Raw genomic sequence first — 18,574 nt, 5'->3', positions numbered from 1 at the left:
CCCCCCACTCACCATGATGTAATAGTTGCTGTTCACCATGATGGGGCTTCTTCCTCGGAGGTAGATGTACTCCTCCCACCAGTCGCTCACCTGCCAGAAGCACAACAACACCTGTCGCAGCCCGGCCAGGTGGGCAGAGGAAGGGCGGCGGCAATACATAGGAACACAGGAAGGGCCTGCAGGATCAGGCCAAAGGGCCAGCATCCCCTTCTCAAAGGGGCCGGCCAGGTGCCCCTGATGGGGAAACCCGCAAGCAGGATCTGAGCACAATTCTCCCCTCCCGTGGTTTCCGTTCCAAAGCATTATCCCGGAAGCTGGGGCACAGCCATCCTGACAAGCCTTTCGGTCCTCCAAGAATTTGTCTGTTCCTCTTTTAAAGGCATCCTCTTCTCCCTTGCCAAGGTCCCTTCTGCCCCCGGGACTTTTCAGTTGGGAGAAAAGACGAGAGATTGGGGCATGATAGAAGTTTATATAAAAAATTAGGCACGCCATTGAGAATGTGGGTGGGGGGAAAAGCCCCCCCCGAGCCCTAAATGGCCTCGGTCCAGTATACCTGAAGGAGCATCTCCACCTCCATCATTCTGCCCGGACACTGAGCTCCAGCACCGAGGGCCGTCTGGCAGTTCCCTCATTGCGAGAAGCCAAGTTGCAGGGAACCAGGCAGAGGGCCTTCTCGGTGGTGGCGCCTGCCCTGTGGAACGCCCTCCCAGCAGATGTCAAAGAGGAAAACAACTACCAGACTTTTAGAAGACATCTGAAGGCAGCCCTGTTCAGGAAGGCTTTTAATGTTTAATAGATTATTTTGTTTTATTTTTCTGTTGGAAGCCGCCCAGAGTGGCTGGGGAAACCCAGCCAGATGGGCGGGGTATAAATAAAAAATTATTATTATTATTATTATTTCTCATAAAACTAGAAGTTGTGGACATTCAGTGGAGCTGAGTGTTGGAAGATTCAGGACGGATAAAAGAAAGTCCTTCTTCATGCAGTTAAACTGTGGAACTCACTCCCACAGGAGGCAGCGATGGCCGCCAACCCAGGAGGATAGGACAAATGTTGGGGTGGTGTTGTGTGTATCTGCTGTGGAAGATCAGCCAAGCGGTTAAGCTCACCCCAGAGAGCAGCGGTTTGGCAGAGTTGTCTTTACTGGACCAACACCAATTTGCACCGCTATTTACAGAGGTTACAAGTGATCTTCTCTCTCTGAGCCCAGAGAGGGCTCTTTGCTTCCCAGTCCCTGCCGTGCTAAGGTCCAGATATGGATAAGCTAAGACGTGGGACTCGCTGCCACGGGAGGAAGTGATGGCTTTGAAAGAGTGTTGTATACCAGGCATGTCCAACAGGTAGATCGTGATCTACCAGTAGATCACTGGATGTCTGTGGTAGATCACCGGTAGATCAGTGGCTCCCCACAAAGAAGCTAAAAAACTCCCCTAAAGAAAACTCAACATCTTTTCCCTGCACCCCTAAAATGACCTGAGCCACCAAAAACAGGGCTTTCCTTCCTAAAAAAAAGCTCAATGTTGCTTTTCTCCTTCCTAAAGAAGCTCAACAACTTTTACGTGAACCCCCAAAACAGTGCTTTCCCTCCTAAAAAAAAAGCTCAACAACTTTGACCTGAACCCCCAGATTTTAACTCTGCCAGATTTTAACTCTGTGAGTAGATCGCAGTCTCTTGGAAGTTGGCCACCCCTGTTGTATACATTCATGGAGGAGGAGAGGGCTTTCGGCGGCTCCTCACCAGGATGCCAATGCTCCACAGTCGGAGGCAGCCATACAAGCTGGGTATGGGAAGGGGAGACGGCTCTTGCGCTCGTGTTCTGCTTCCCAGCTTCCTACAGGCACCCAGGGGCTTGATCCAGCAGGCTCTTATGGGAGGCTTTTGCCCAGGAAGCGGCAGGTGGGGTGGGAGGGACGCCAGGTAAGAATTTGGGGTAGATGCTCAGGATGGAGAGAAGAGGGAGGCAGGAGGGAGGCTGGTGGAGACCCCCACCCCTATTGACATGGGTCGGAGGGTGTGCCATGGCGGGGCAAGCAGACTCACGTAGTTGGTGGCCCACCAGGACTTGAGAATGAGGTATTTCTGGAGGCGGGGGGCAAGGCTAAGCTGGAAGTCCAGGGCTAAGGCCTCCATGTCATCATACTTGTCTGTATCCAGCAGGGGGCGGACAGATTCCAGGTACTGCAGGAGAAGGAAAGCAAGGGAGCTTTGGAAGCATTCCTGTGCCCTTGGGACTGCCCCCCCCCCCGTCGCCTTGCCCCAAGACAGAGGAGACGCAGGATCCGAGCTTGGAAAGGGCTTTGGCATTTGCTCTGCCTGCAGAAGGTCCCCGGTTCCATTCCTAAGAGTACCTGTCATTGGGTAGAGCATGAGACTCTTAATCTCAGGGTTGTGGGTTCGAGTCCCTCGCCGAGCAACAGATTCCTGGGCAGCAGGGGGTGGGGCTAGATGACCCTTGGGGTCCCCTCCAACACAAATGATTCTATGACCTCCAGCGTGGCTTAACAGTTAGAGTGTCAAAATATGGTCTGGCAGAGACCAGGGTTCGAATCCCCATACGGCCACGAAGCTCCCTGGGGACCTTGAGGGCCAAGTCGCCGTCTCTCAGCCTAGCCTACCTCACAGGGTTGTTGTGAGGGAGGAAAGGTGGTAGGTAAAGGGAACAAGTGTAACAAACAACCAAATAAAAAACAGGGCTGGGAAAGGCTCTCTGCCTGAGACCCTGGAGGGATGCTGCCAGTCTGTGCAGACTGCGCTGGGTTGCATGAACCAATGGTGTGGTTCGTATAGTGAAAGGACATGCTCAGTGGAAGCATATATGCCTTGCCTGCAGAAGGTTCTGCATTCAGTACCCAGCACCTCCAGGTACGGCGGGGAGAGAACCCTGCCTCAAACTCCTCAAGAGCTGCTGCCAGTCAGTGCAGGCAATACTGGGCTAGATGTGCCAGTGGTCTGCTCAGATCAGAGTCCGGCTGCAAAGCGAGGATGCCGGTCTGAGCTGCCTTGGGGCTCAAGCAAAATCTCTCTCTCCCAAGCTGTCTTGACTTGGAGGAACGGACCCCCAGCCCCTCTTCCCTGGGCACTGAGCACCCCGTCTGGGCACTGAGCACCCAGTGCTTTGCCCGTCCCTCTTACCCTCTCGATTGTGTCCTTCACGCAGGGTACGGGCAGCTTGGGCAGGGAGGTCTGGAAGCTGTACAGCATGGGGTTGCACCCGGACATCACCTTCACCATGCCCTGCCAAGAGAGGAGGCGGCAGATTTGACCGGACAGCCTCGGGACCTGCGGGCCACAGTGCTCTGCATTCCCACGGAGGACAATTTACTTGCTCACTTTAGGGGCATTCGGGGGGCATTGTGATCTAAACCACTGAGCCTCTTGGGCTTGCTGATCAGAAGGTCGGCAGTTTGAATCCCTGCAATAGGGTGAGCTCCCATTGCTCTGTCCCAGCTCCTGCCAACCTAGCAGTCCGAAAGCACACCAGTGCAAGTAGATAAATAGGTACCACTTGGTGGGAAGGTAAATGGTGTTTCCGTGTGCTCTGGTTTCTGTCACGGAGTCCCGTTGCACCCAGGGCCGTCTTAAGGTTATCGGGCGCCCTGGTGCAGGGATCCCTCAGGCGCCCCCCCACTCTTTAAGAAAAAGGAAAACTCTTACCTGGCGTGCCGGGCGGCGGGAGCCTCACGGCAGCCCCCACGCCTCACAGCAGGGCCGCGCCTGCCTGTCCGATGCCGCCAGATTGAGTGGGGGAGGGGCGCCGCTGCTTCGCGCGGCCTTCCTCCCTTCTCCCAGCGGAGCGGGGTGCCTGGGCAGGCTGGGGCACAGTGGGTTCCTTCCCGCCAACAAGGCGCTGCGTTTCATTGGTAGAGGTGCTGCTATGTGGCGTCACCTCTACCAATGAAACGCAGCGCCGGGGTGAGGGATGACCCTGGCGCTGCAGAGCGGAACAGGGCCCTAGTGCCCCTGTTCCGCTCGCTTCCCTCCCTGCTCTTGCGGCGCGGCTGGTGGAGGGAAAAGGGAGGCCGCCACGAAGCTCCCCCACTTGCTGGGGCGCCCCTCAGCGCCCCCTGATCACCCAGGCGCCGTGGTGCATTGTGCCACGAGAGTCAATGGGCGAGCTGGGCCTGGTTGCACCAGAAGCAGTTTAGTCCTGCTGGCCACATGACCCAGAAATGTCTGTGGACAAACGCCGGCTCTCTCGGCCTGAAAGTGCCGCAACCCCATAGTCGCCTTTGACTGGACTCAACTGTCCAGGGGTCCTTTACCTTTTTACCTTTACCTTACAGTATATGCTGCCTTTCCACAAGCTATCCTAGGTGGCTTACAAAGAAAACAAGGGTGCCGGGCAAAAAATCTACAGTACGTGCAAACAGTAAAAGCACGTCTCGGACAAAAATACTAATTCTGCCGTTTAAACTACCTGAGGAACAAAAAGCGAGTAAGGAGCACCTGGAAAAGTGCAATGGAATAATTTTCCCCCCAGCCCCCCACGATGGCCACTCACCGCCCAGATCTTGGTGCTGCGGCTGGTCTTTCCGTGGGGCTCGAACATCCAGCCTTGGTAGGAGAGGAGCAGCTTGAGGGTCTGCCGGCAGAGCAGGATCCCTGAGATCCAGGCGCCCGTGGAGAAAAGGACGACGCTCAGAAGGGTTTTGCTCCGGGGACTCAGGCAGTAGTTGCAGCTGGGGGGAAAGAGAGGGCAAGTGGAGCGGTTGATACCAAAGTGGTGCAGAACCACTAATTTGCTTATAAATACAAAGAAAACAAAGGAGCTTGTGGTGGACTTCAGGAAGCAGAAAATCGATGTCCAGCTGCTTTTGATTGATGGAACCTGCGTGGAGAGGGTGACAACGTTCAGATTTCTGGGCATTGAGTTACAGAAGGATTTGTCCTGGAGTGTCAATATAAGGGGGATTGCAAAGTAGGCACAGCACAGACTGTATTTTTTTGAGAATTTTACGGAAAAAGCATCTTCCACGAAAGTTGCTGCTTGCCTTCTATCGCTGTGCCATTGAGAGCATGCTCACGTATGGCTGATGTGTGTGCTACAGGGAGACCCAGGAGGGAAGGAGATGAGGTGGGCACTCACCTGCGTGGCAGGTGCCTCTGGATCCTGAAGATCAGCCCCATGGACACGTCGACGTGGAATAAGCTGGAGCCCAGGGTTGTCGCGAAGATCGCCAGCCAGCCGGCAGGTGTTCCGGGGTAGACACCGTTCAGGATGCTGTTCTGTGGGAAGCAGCCGTGTCAGAAGGTGAGGGAGCACAAGGAACCTATTGGGAATTCCATTCCTCCCAGGCTGCAGGTGTGTGGGATTGTTACATGTCACATGTCTGTGTTTACATTTCAGCACTGATTATTGGGGTCTTGTGAACAGAAATTGAGATACGCTGTTCCATTCTGTATACCGTATTTTTCACTCCATAAGATGCACTTTTTTCCTCCTTAAAGGTAAGAGGAAATGTCTGTGCGTCTTATGCAGCGAATGCATGGTCCCTGGAGCCAGATTGCCCAGGGCGAAAAGCAGACCGTGCTTTTTATTTTTATTTTTAGAAAGAGCTAAAGGCTAACAAGAGGGAAAGAGAGCTTTGAAAGGAACCTGCTCAGCAGTTGATTGCAAAAGATCGGGAGGGAGAAAAGGGAGCTAGCTCCCTTCCCACCTTGCCCGGCCCCTTGGCTAGGCCTCAATTGTTGTCTGCAGAGGGAGACATGTGACTGGCTGATTAGATTATCTGTCTGTACAAATTGGTCCCTTTCCTTTCCTGGAAAGCTGAAGAACTGTGAGTTGAACCCCCATAAAAACAGTATTTTTCCCTTTGAAAGGAAACTCAACAACTTTGAGCTGATCCTAAAAAATGGAGCTTTCCCCTTTTGCAAAAAAGATGCACAACTTTGAGCTGATCCTAAAATAAATGGAGCTTCCCCCCCCCTTTGCAAAAGATGCTTCCTCAAATATTTAATGGGGGGCAGGGGCAAAGGCACCTAGGCCTCTAGGACTTTGCGGCTATGCCTAGGAAAATTCAAGAAAGCAAAAAAAAAATTTTTCCTTGTTTTCCTCCTCTAAAAACTAGGTGCGTCCTATGGAGCGAAAAATACTGTAGCTATTGCTTTTTGCAGTCTTCTCTCCGAGGAAGAAAGACAGAGAGAGAAGCCATGTTTTCTGCATTATGGGGGATTGGACTAGATGACCCTGGGTGTTCCTATTCCCCACCCCCCACTGGCATTCATTTAAGCAAGGATTTTGGAGCATCCATAGCCCAGGAAGTGTCTTCTCCTAACAGACCAAGCTTTGCCAAAGTTCTACAACTGGCATCCCGAACTCAGAGCAAGCAAGGGCTGGTTTCGTTGCGAAAAGATGTGCCATTGAGGAGAGGAATCCTTAGGCCTGGGAGGGGTGAGATATTACCAAGGTGATGGGGTGTAGGTTTGAGGGGGCAGGAAAATGGAGTTTTGAAGCAGGGATTCCTGGGAAGGGGAAAGAGGAAAGAGGAAGAAGGGGGATCCATCTTTGATTGATTGATTGATTGAATTTGTGTTCTGCCCTATACCAGGGGTCAGCAAACTTTTTCAGCAGGGGGCCAGTCCACTGTCCCTCAGACCTTGCCGGGGGGGGGGGGGGGGCTGGTGGCTGCTTACCTGTGTCTTGTGAGTGGCAGGGGTTGGCGGCGTGAAAGGGCTCCGGAGAGGGGCTGCTTAAAATGACTGCCACTCGAGCTCCGCTGCTGCTGGCACCAACAAAGCCCAGCCCCCTTCCTCCTCTAGGCAGGGCAGGGAGAAGCCAGGAGGAGGGAGGGAGGAGGCGCCACCACTGCCGCCGTGGAAGGGAGAGGGAGAGAACGCATGCGCTGGCGATCCACGTGGTGATTCCCTGACCGTGCACGGGCCAGATCCAGAAGGCAATTGGGCCTGATCTGGCCCACGGGCCTTAGTTTGCCAACCCATGCCCTGATGTTGCTGCCTCTTGGAATGACTCTGCCATAAGATCTGGACCCCGTCCAGACTGAAGGTGTATGTAAATACCGGTAGGTGAATAAACCCTATATATTTCAGCATGACAGTCTCCGCCGTGTCTTCCATTCTCCAAAGGGACACAGACCCTGTGTGGGTGCCCAAGACCCCCAAAGGTCTGCAACAATATAAAGCAGAGCCAGGCAAACTAATATTGGTGTACTGGAAGAAGCAAAGATCGCCTGTGTTGAAGCAATGATTCTTCAATATCAACTTTGTTGGGCTGGTCATGTTGTGCGGATGCCTGATGATCGTCTTCCAAAGCAACTACTCTATTCCAAACTTAGAAATGGAAAGCGTAATGCTGGTGGTCAACAAAAGAGGTTTAAAGACTCTCTCAAGGCAAATCTTAAAAAATGCAGTACAGTGGTACCTCGGTTTACAAACACAATTGGTTCCGGAAGTCTGTACTTAAACTGAAGCGAACTTTCCCATTGAAAGTAATGGAAAGTGGATTAATCCGTTCCAGACGGTCCGCCGAGTACTTAAACTGAAGCGTTCATAAACTGAAGCGAACTTTCCCATTGAAAGTAATGGAAAGTGGATTAATCTGTTCCAGACGGGTCCGCAGAGTACTCAACCTGAAGTGTACTTAACCCGAAGCATGGGTGTAATTGGTTCCGGAAGTCCGTACTTCACCTGAAGCGAACTTTCCCATTAAATGTAATGGAAAGTGGATTAATCCATTCCAGACAGGTCCGCAGAGTACTTAAACTGAAAATACTCAAACCGAGGCATACTTAAACCGAGGTATGACTGCATAAACACTGACAACTGGGAAACCCTGGCCTGTGAGCGCTCCAGTTGAAGAACAGCCTTTACCAAAGGTGCCATGGGCTTTGAAGACACTCGAACTCAGGACACAAGGAAGAAGCGTGCTAAGAGGAAGGCATACTTGGCAAATCCACACCGTGACCAACTCCCACCGGAAACCAATGTCCCCACTGTGGAAGGATGTGTGGATCCTGAATTGGCCTCCACAGTCACTTACGGACTCACTGTTAAGACCATGTTTTTGGAAGACAATCTTTCTCGGCTACGAGGGATCGCCAAAGAAGAGCCCAAGACATTTTGGCACCCGTGGCAGACCCCAAAAGGATGCCCGCCCGCCCAGCCAGGGAAGAAAGGGAGAGGGGAAATCTACATCAGAAACAAAGCTGACATTGGGATCTTCTATGCTGGCAAGACCTACCGCCTGAGGCAGACCCCTCCCCTTGCCTCTTGGGTGGGCCGGACCTCACACAAAGCATTCTTTGAGAGAGTTTTCAATGGGGGGGATGTCTCTGTGAAGGCCATGCACTGGAGGGGATTATCAGATATGGCACTGTGGAAGAGATGAGGCTAACACAGGTGAAATAAAATCCAAGGTACACAGAAGTTACACTAGAGGGGACTCTGAAGCTCTGGAGGAAATTGTAGAGTCGGAAGGGACCTTAAAGGTCCTCTAGTCCCTGCAATGCATTGGAAGGAAACAGAGCAGCAGGGGCAGCCCCGGGTCAATTCTAGGATTCTGCGTTGTTCCACTCGAACTCAGATCCTGCTCACCTTGATGCGGGCAAAACGCTTCTTCCAGGAGGAGAGGCCGGATAGGTAGATCTGCTTGAGGGCTTCCTGGCTCAGCTGGAAATCCACCCCTTCCGGGGTGACCGTGAACTGGAACGCCACGGCCTGGTGGGCTTCCGCCATCTTGGAGGGTCCGCCGCTGTCACCTGGACGTGGGTGGAGGGCGGAGGGGTTGAGAACAGCACCCACAATGAGACAACTCCACCCTCCCCAGAAAGCCCAGAGGGTTCTAGTAAAATACTGACCCTCATAAAAGCATACATGCCCCACATCGCAGACCCTCCAAGTGTCCCTATTTCCCCAGATTTACAGAAGCCGTCCTGCTTTTCCTTGGGATGTCCCTATTTTCATTGGAGAAATGTTGGAGGGTACGGAGTTATGCAACACACACACACCCCAAGGGTCTTGGCAACTTTACGGGATGCATGGCAGTGGTGGGCGGAGCCACAAATGCAAATTGCACCCAGGTAAAGTGGGCTTGCTGCTCAGCACCCACCCACCCACCCACTCTCCCCTGAGGCTGGCAAGCAAGAGGTAGGTCAGACTTCCAGGATAAGCGCCCCCTGCCAGGCAGAAACAATCAAGGAGGTGCATGAAGTGGGGGGGGGGTCAGTGAGGGGTGTTGCCTGAAGACAAGTGGCGTGGCCCAGGGAGGATTCCAAGGGCCAGCTAAAGAGATCTGTCCCCCAGGCCTGAGGTTCCCCGCCTCTATTCCTAGTGGTTCGGATGTCAGATTCCAAAGGGTCACATTTCTTTATTTCAAAACACTTCACTTCACAACACATGAAATAAACGATGCAATCAAAACTAGCAGTGCTTTTTTTCCCCAAAAGAAAAAAAATGTTTAGGGGGTACTCTCATTTTCCAACTAATTGAAATAATGCCCCTCAATGAGGCCAAATTTAGATTCACAAAATGTTTAGGGGTATGCGTACCCCTGCATCCCGCCAGAAAAAAAACACGCTGAAAATCAGAACAGCACAACGTAGCGACATAGCCACTAAAAATCATAGCTCCAGATATCAGTCTCAGATTATCTAATATGCATCCCCCAAAGCTGCCCGCTTTAGCTGCCCGCCACTGCAAAGCCACGGTGCCACTACAGAAAAGGCCCTGCACATGAGTCCGTCCCCTGGCTTCCTATGGCAAGGTACACAGGGCAGGGCCCCCTGCTTTGCACCTCAGTGCGTGGGACCATCTGTAGGCCAAGAGGCAGTTCCTGAGGTCTCCTTGCCTCGCTGGGCCCTTTAGAAATTGCCCTTGTTCCTATTTTATTTTAAAGAAGGGGATAGCACCCATTTAAGAAACAGCAAGGAGTTTGGCGCAGTTGCATCTGCCCGGAAAGTACGGTACCACCCAAAGCAGCTCCCGGGAGAGAGGCTGAAGCAAGCCAGGATCAGAGCGGAAGGTCTAGCTTCCTCCTTCATCGCATCTCCATGCTGGGGAAAGCTCGTCCTGTTGAATTCCTGCCCGTCATGGAGCTGTCAAAGGCACAGCAGCCCTGCCAGAAGGGGGGGGGGAGAGAAAGGCAAAGTTGGCGATGGAAATCACCCCCCTCTTGGGCTGCACGGCACCAAAGGCAAGCCAAGGGGTTTCTGCAGAAGCAAGGTATTTTGGAGGGCCGGTGGTGCGAGTGCGAGAGCTGGGAGCCTCTTCCTAGAGGAAAGGGCTTCACACCTCCCCCCTGCGAGATGCAGGTCAAAGGTAGCTGCTCACCGGTGGATGTCTTCTCAGGGCAGGGGGAAAGCCTCTTTCTTCTGAGCCCCCAACTGCCATGGAATCCCCAGACAGAGCACCTTCCTTGCCTGCTCCATTTAAAGAAACAGGTCCACTACTGGGGAAGGGCGACAGACCTGCAGGGGATTCACCGTGCAAAAAGCCTAGGCTGGACATCATCTTCATAGCTAGAAATGCTGCCCTTCTAGCAGCCGAGTGGCAGGCAGAAAGTCACCAGGGGGAACTTCTCCCTTCACTGCTCCTCCATGTTGTTGTCTTTGAAATTGATTTCCAATATATAACAAGAGAGAGAGAGAGAGAAAAGAATACAAAACCACAATCCTAACTCTCCTGCCTCCAGGACAGATCAATCTAGTTAAGTTTGCCAAAGTCCGACTATTGATGACTGGCAGATGAAGATGATGGAGTTTATGGAACTGGCTGAGATGACCGGAAGAATCCGCAACCAGGGGGAAGAAGCGACAGAAGAAGAATGGAAAGATTTTAAGTTGTATTTTAAAAATATATGCAAAAGTTAAATATCAAGATCAGAATTAGGCTGAAATTAAACTGTGGAAATGATGAACATGTTATGTGTAAGGAGTAAATTAAGATTATATAAGGTGATCAAATTGGTATAGAATTTGCTAAAATGATGTGTGTTAATGAACCACAATGGAGAGGGGCCCGAGGGGGTCCTTATACAAAATGTGAGAACAAAATAGGAGTAAGAAATTTTTTGTTATGTGTTTGTTTTTCTTTTAGTGTTTTTGTTGTAGTGTTTCTTTGTATCTGTGTTTTTCTTTGTATTCTGTTAAGAAAAAGCAATAAAAATTATTATAAAAAAAAGTTTGCCAAAATCCAATCTGTGATTTCGGTAGTCGCCATTCTCCGGGATTATTTTATAAAAGGACGTCATATTTCAACAAAATCATCTACACCACTTGCATTCTTCAACGCATGCAATCTCTTTGTTATTTTTTCCTTGGTGCAGCAATAGACCATGCCTTCAGTTTCCAAGGAGAGACACACAGACGTTCCCTTCCTTTCCAATCTTGTGCCACCGCATCTGCCTGGTTGTGCTGCTGTGGAAAGCAGAGAGCTCATCTCCATTAAGGAAAGAGGAAAAAGGCAAAGGGGGAGGACTTTCTAAACGGTGGCTCTCCTCTGCCTGCCCAAGAAATGGCCAGTTTACATGGCCTGGTGTTGTGTTCACCATCATGGCTATCGATCTGAAATATTGTTGCAGCTTTGGGAGGCCAGTCAGGATATTGTCCTGAGTCCCTCCCCATTCTTGGGACCCTGTATCTGTCCGGGTAGAAAGACTCTCTCAAGGCGAATCTTTAAAAATGTAGTAGAACACAGACAACTGGGAAACACTGGCCTATGAGCGCTCCAGTTGAAGAACAGCCTTTACCAAAGGTGCCATGGGCTTTGAAGACACTCGAACTCAGGACGCAATGGAGAAACATGCTAAGAGGAAGGCACGCTTGGCAAATCCACACCGGGATCAACTCCCACCCAGAAACCAATGTCCCCACTGTGGAAGGACGTGTGGATCCAGAACTGGCCTCCACAGTCACTTACAAACTCACTTTTAAAATCGTGTTTATGGAAGACAATCTTCCTCGGACTACGAGGGATTTCAGAAGAAGAAGAAGAAGAAGAAGAAGAAGAAGAAGAAGAAGAAGAAGAAGAAGAAGAAGAAGAAGAAGAAGAAGAAGAAGAAGAAGAAGAAGAAATGTATAAGAGCAAGATTGCCAAACCAGTCCCTTTGTCTAGGCAATGCCTTTGGCTGACTAGTTGTTGTTGTTGTTGTGTTGTTGTTTAGTCGTGTCCGACTCTTCATGACCCCATGGACCATAGCACACCAGGCACTCCTGTCTTGCACTGCCTCCCGCAGTTTGGTCAAACTCATGTTCGTAGCTTCGAGAACACTGTCCAACCATCTCGTCCTCTGTTGTCCCCTTCTTCTAGTGCCCTCAATCTTTCCCAACATCAGGGTCTTCTCCAGGGAGTCTTCCCTTCTCATGAGGTGGCCAAAGTATTGGAGCCTCAGCTTCACGATCTGTCCTTCCAGTGAGCACTCGGGGCTGATTTCCTTCAGAATGGATAGGTTTGATCTTCTTGCAGTCCATGGGACTCTCAAGAGTCTCCTCCAGCACCAGAATTCAAAAGCATCAATTCTTCAGCGATCAGCCTTCTTTATGGTCCAGCTCTGACTAGTTAAGCAGGACAATTAGCAATACATGAAGAGGCAAGATCTGCTGGGGTGCTAATGCTGTGAGCCCCTCCATCTTATGGTCAGGTTGTATATCCTAAAGACCTTATTACAGGTAGGTAGCCGTGTTGGTCTGGATCGAAGTAAAATAAAAAAAATTCCTTCAGTAGCACCTTAAAGACCAACTAAGTTTTTATATTGGTATGAGCTTTCGTGTGCATGCACACTTCTTCAGATACAGTGAAATGGAAGTTTCCAGGCACTTATGTAGAGAAGGGGTGGGGAGGGGTGGGGATGGGGAGGGGGGATCACTCAGAAGGGTGGTGGAAATGGGTGATTGACTGACTGATAGCTGTTGATGACCGCAAAGGACTGCAAATGGTTTTGCATGAAAAAGCAAGGGTTGAGATGGCTGAAGATCGCTTATCATGTATAATGAGATAAGAATCCGATATCTCTGTTCAAACCAGGTCCCTCCATGGTTTTGAGCTTGGTGATAAGTTGCAATTCAGCAACTTCTCTTTCCAGTCTATTTCTGAAATTCTTTTGTAGTAAGACAGCTACTTTGAGATCTTGTATAGAATGTCCTGGGAGATTGAAGTGTTCTCCTACTGGTTTTTCTGTCTTCTGGTTCCTGATGTCAGATTTATGTCCATTTATCCTTTGGCGTAGGGTTTGGCCTGTTTGTCCAATATAGAGAGCTGAAGGGCACTGTTGGCATTTGATGGCATACACAATGTTAGAAGATGAGCAATTAAATAGTCCTGAGATGGTATGTTGGATGTTGTTGGGGCCAGTAATGGTGTTGTCTGGGTGTATGTGGCAGCAAAGTTGGCATCTGGGTTTATTGCAGGCTCTGGTACCAGTGTCCATGTTAAGTCTGGTGGTTGTATTATTGTGGGTGAGGAGTTGTTTAAGATTGGGTGGCTGTCTGTAGGCAATGAAAGGTCTTCCTCCCAGAGCTTGAGAAAGGGAGCTGTCATTGTACAGGAGAGGCTGTAGATCTCTGATGATGCGTTGTACTGTTTTAACTTGGGAGCTGTATGTGATGACTAGTGGTGTTCTGTTATTTTCTTTTTTGGGTCTGTCTTGCAGCAGGTTCTCTCTAGGTATCTGTCTGGCTCTGTTGATCTGTTGTTTAACTTCATCAGGTGGATATTTTAGTTCTAAAAAGGTTTGCTGTAGATCTCTTAGGTGAGATTCTCTGTCTGTAGAGTTGGAACAGATGCGGTTGTAACGTAAGGCCTGGCTGTATACGATGGATTGTTTGTTATGTTTGGGATGGTAGCTAGAAGCATGTAGATATGTTTGTCGGTCAGTTGGTTTTCTGTATAAGGTGGTGTCTATATGTCCATCCTGTATTTTTATAGTAGTGTCCAAAAAATGTATTTCTTGCATAGATTGGTTCATTGTTAGGTTGATGGTGGGGTGAAAGTCATTGAATGTCTGGTGGAAGGTTTCCAGGGTCTGTTGTCCTCACCCACAATAATACAACCACCAGACTTAACATGGACACTGGTACCAGAGCCTGCAATAAACCCAGATGCCAACTTTGCTGCCACATACACCCAGACAACACCATTACTGGCCCCAACAACATCCAACATACCATCTCAGGACTATTTAATTGCTCATCTTCTAACATTGTGTATGCCATCAAATGCCAACAGTGCCCTTCAGCTCTCTATATTGGACAAACAGGCCAAACCCTACGCCAAAGGATAAATGGACATAAATCTGACATCAGGAACCAGAAGACAGAAAAACCAGTAGGAGAACACTTCAATCTCCCAGGACATTCTATACAAGATCTCAAAGTAGCTGTCTTACTACAAAAGAATTTCAGAAATAGACTGGAAAGAGAAGTTGCTGAATTGCAACTTATCACCAAGCTCAAAACCATGGAGGGACCTGGTTTGAACAGAGATATCGGATTCTTATCTCATTATACATGATAAGCGATCTTCAGCCATCTCAACCCTTGCTTTTTCATGCAAAACCATTTGCAGTCGTTTGCGGTCATCAACAGCTATCAGTCAGTCAATCACCCATTTCCACCACCCTTCTGAGTGATCCCCCCTCCCCATCCCCACCCCTCCCCACCCCTTCTCTACATAAGTGCCTGGAAACTTCCATTTCACTGTATCTGAAGAAGTGTGCATGCACACGAAAGCTCATACCAATATAAAAACTTAGTTGGTCTTTAAGGTGCTACTGAAGGAATTTTTTTTATTTTACTAAAGACCTTAGTTGGCCTCTTAAGCATCCCAAAAGAATGAGCCAGGTTGCATAAGCTACAACCAAGTGAGGAGGCCTTCAGGGATTAATGGGTGGGCCTTTCGTCCACCCCCTCACCCAGCTGCTACCGTAGGTACCGGTAGGAGGGCGATTGTCAGAGAACTGTGTGCAAGCTGAGCTGGAAGCAGGCAGGAAGCTGGAGACACACAGGGACCGGCATGCTCTGTGCTGGGCTCCAAGCCGTGCCTAACGGAGAAGCAAAGATCTGTTGGGGGGTTTAATGCTGCGAGCCCCTCCATCTTATACTCAGGTCACATGTATGTGTAAATAAAACCATAATTCCTAAAGGCATCCCTGTCTCCGCTGACCTTCATGCCAAGAGTGTTTGAGGACCGGGACATTCGCAGGGAAACCAAAGTGCTTGTTTACAAAGCTATTGTACTGCCAACCTTACGGTACGCTTCTGAAACATGGACCACTTTTAAACTCCTCAAAAGATTCCATCAACGGTGTCTCTGAAAATTTTTACACATCGCTTGGGTAGACAGGCGAACTAATATCAGTGTACTGGAAGAAGCAAAGATCACCAGTGTTGAAGCAATGATTCTTCAACGTCAACTTCGTTGGACTGGTCATGTTGGGCGGATGCCTGATGATCGTCTTCCAAAGCAACTACTCTATTCCAAACTTAAAAATGGAAAGCGTAATGTTGGTGGTCAACAAAAGAGGTTCAAAGATTGTCTCAAGGCAAATCTTTAAAAATGTAGTATAAACACCAGCAACTGGGAAACACTGGCCTGTGAGCGCTTCAGTTGGAGAACAGTCTTTACCAAAGGTGTCATGGGCTTTGAAGACGCTCGAACTCAGGACGCAAGGGAGAAACGTGCTAATAATAATAATAATAATAATAATAATAATTTATTTATACCCCGCCCTCCCCAGTCAAAACCAGGCTCAGGGTGGCTAACACCAATAAAATTACAATAAGACATAAAAGAAAAGAAAACAATTAATTAAAATACAGATTAAAATACAATATTAAAATTTAAAATGCAGCCTCATTTTAAGTAGTCCATAAATCAACCATGAGGGAGGAAAGCACAGGGGTCAGACTGAATCCAACCCAAAGGAAGGCACGCTTGGCAAATCCACACCGGGATCAACTCCCTCACCTCAATACCCCTCAAATACGTACAACTGGGTGGGAGAGGGGCTTTTTCCTCCCCCCTCTCTGCCAGCCCTTGTTGGGAGCAGCAATGCAATGGAAGGAGAAGGGGAGTCCTGAGCCAGGAGCCCCCCCCCTTTCCCCAGCGCACTTTCCAGCCACCTTCTCTGGCCGGCTCCTGCCACTCAGGACTGGCTGTTTATATCTCCTGCTGGGAACAGAGCTCAGCCTTGGCTCAGGGAGGCTGTTTCCATCACGTGGGGCTGGGCTGGGGCCAAGAAGGGAAGTCTCAGCCTCTGTCCTGGGCGTCAGGAGCACATGAGCAACAGGCTCCCTCCGGTGCGTCACTCCCAGAAGGCTGCTGTCAAATGAGAAAAGGATCAGCTCCAGAAGCCGTGAGAGAGAGAGTTCTTCTCCTGAGCGCGTGCAAAGTGCATTTCTTTCAAGAGTGAGCAATTGTGGCTTCTTCCTCCAACGCCCGTTGCATTCTGAAAGTGGTGCCTAGCCCAGCCTCCTTCCCAACTTTGTTCCGAAACGGCAGCAAACTGGCCAAACAACATCATCTTTGTTATGGCTCCTAAATGCAAAGAGGAGCTCTGTGCGACACGGAGGCTTCCTTCGTTATTTAAAAATTATTTGGTAGCCAGAAGGCATACTCTCATAGAGATGGGAGGGAACACAAGGGTCATCAGTGTCCTGCAGTCTTGAACTTGAACCCATGACCCTGAGATTAAAAGTCTCAGGCTCCACCGACTCTGACCTGTTCTACGAAAGACTTAACATTGTAAGTCGCTCCGAGATACTTTTGTAGTAAGCGGCCAGTGAACATAAATATGAACACTAATAGTAGAAGCAGAATCGGACTATGACAAAAGTGCCTCTGACCATGACAAAAGTGCCTTCTGGTTCCACTGGTCTGTATAGTCAGGCACCACCAGCGCAGTTCAGAAGCATGCATGCAGTAGCACCCTGTGCCTTTACAAAGCGATGCAAAATGCCCTGCAGGGGGTTGGACTAGATGACCCTCGGAGGTCCCTTCCCACTCTAAAATTCGAAGGTTCTTTGGGAATGTGGAGCCTGCCCCTCGGACAACCCTCCACAAGAGCAATCTGATCCACTGATGACTCAACAAAGCATCAATAGATGGACTTTGCCAATAAAGGCAAGGCAGGGATTGCTTATCATCTTTATTTTTTCTTATCATTCTTACTGGGTTTGAGATGAATGGGGGGGGGCTGGAGGGGGGGATGAACTGCTGCCTTGGCTGCTGCTTACCAGCTGGCAATTCCTGCGTTTGTTTAAAAGAGGGATAAGAGCACGGAGTTAATGGACTACCATGGGCGTACCCAGGATCAAAACTAGGGGGGGGGCAAGGGGAGGGGCCAAGGCACGGAAGGGCAGGGGCCACAAAGTGGGTGGGAACGGCAAACTCGCGCTCCGCCGGGCTGTGCCCCTCCCTAGAAGCAGGGCTGGTGGGTGGAGGCGGAGCCCAGCCCAGCGGAGCGCGAGTTCAGCGTTCCCGCCCACCGCGCCGCGCTCTCTGGTTCCCCGCCGCGCTTGGCCTTGCCTGAGGGCGCGCCGGGGAGCTGGAGGGAGGGTGCGGCGCGGCGCGGCGGGAATGGCGAACTCGCGCTCCGCCGGGCTGTGCTCCGCCTCTGCCCACCAGCCCTGCTTCTAGAGTAGGGCAGCTGCCCTAACTTGCCCCGTGGTGGGTACGCCCTTGTGGACTACGCAAAATTGGACAAGATGACAGGGAGAATTCTAAACCAGCGGGACCAGAGGTTCTTGAAGGACTGGACTAAATTTGAGAATTATTTGAAAAACAATTGTAAACAACAAATTACGCTAGTAGGATCGCAAGAAGTTTTGTAAGGAGAAATATATGGAATTAAGAGGGAGAAGAGCAGTGAGTAAGTGACACGTCCCCAAGGACTAGCACCTGGGGTCCCCCTGAAACTGCAGGACCACCTGGCCGCCCAGCCTCCTGATCTCACACAGATGGAAGATTCAGGACAGACAAAAGGACTTCTTCATGCAGCACGAAGTTAATCTGTGGAACTCCCTCCCACAGGAAGCAGGGGTGGCCACCAAACTAGGCGGCTTTAAAAGAGGCCTGGACAAATTCCTGGAGGAGGAGAGGGCTATCGATGGCCACTACCCATGGCTGGAAGCAGCAAAGCTTCTCTGGTTTGAAGCGGAGAGTGCTGCTCTTGTGCTCGGGTCCTCCTTGCACAGGTTTCCCACAATGGGCACCTGGCTGGCCACTGTGAGGAGAGGACACAGGGCAGGATGGCGTCATGGGCCTGATCCTGCAGGCACTTCTAAATCTCTTAACCAGATGCAATCCCCCTTCTCTCCCCACCTGCGATGCTCAGCAACTGAGACTCAAAGACAGCTGGAACCACCACTGGCCAGGGGGCGTCGCTGGGCTACAAATGGGCAGGGGGGGCACGAGCACCTCCTTGCCTATCCTGACACCACACTTAGTAGCTACTTGGTGGCTGAGATTCCTGCATCGCAGGGGGTTGGACTACATGACCTTTGGGGTTTCCGACAGGAGTCGCCGTAATTCCCCTGAAACAGGCGGCGGGGGGGAGAAGACTTGTGGACTTTGCTGGGGAGGGGTGTGTGTCTTCTCCCCACTCCTTTGCTGGAAGGATCCATG

General features: G+C 50.4%; 1 protein-coding gene across 10 annotated transcripts in view; it reads right to left on the bottom strand.

The window, feature by feature from the left end:
* CPT1B (carnitine palmitoyltransferase 1B) overlaps positions 1 to 18,574 on the bottom strand; it is a 38,805-nt gene that overhangs the window by 17,601 nt on the left and 2,630 nt on the right. For 2 of the 10 annotated variants that reach the window (XM_088676563.1, XM_060279311.2), the window contains exons 2-8: positions 9,923 to 10,070; positions 8,552 to 8,715; positions 5,088 to 5,227; positions 4,503 to 4,680; positions 3,134 to 3,235; positions 2,042 to 2,179; positions 13 to 90 (exon numbers count right to left, since the gene is read on the bottom strand). In XM_088676563.1, the coding sequence (XP_088532689.1) occupies positions 13 to 90; positions 2,042 to 2,179; positions 3,134 to 3,235; positions 4,503 to 4,680; positions 5,088 to 5,227; positions 8,552 to 8,692 (777 nt within the window). In that variant the 5' untranslated portion in view covers positions 8,693 to 8,715; positions 9,923 to 10,070. Of the gene's footprint in view, positions 1 to 12; positions 91 to 2,041; positions 2,180 to 3,133; positions 3,236 to 4,502; positions 4,681 to 5,087; positions 5,228 to 8,551; positions 8,716 to 9,922; positions 10,071 to 10,285; positions 10,406 to 18,574 lie in introns of those variants that run through there. The other 8 variants (XM_060279312.2, XM_060279309.2, XM_088676561.1 and 5 more) reach the window with 6 other exon arrangements.

This window comes from Zootoca vivipara, chromosome 9, assembly GCF_965207765.1.
Source record: "Zootoca vivipara chromosome 9, rZooViv2.hap1.1, whole genome shotgun sequence".
Classification (NCBI taxonomy): domain Eukaryota; kingdom Metazoa; phylum Chordata; class Lepidosauria; order Squamata; family Lacertidae; genus Zootoca; species Zootoca vivipara.
This window is presented reverse-complemented; position numbering and strand designations above follow the sequence as displayed.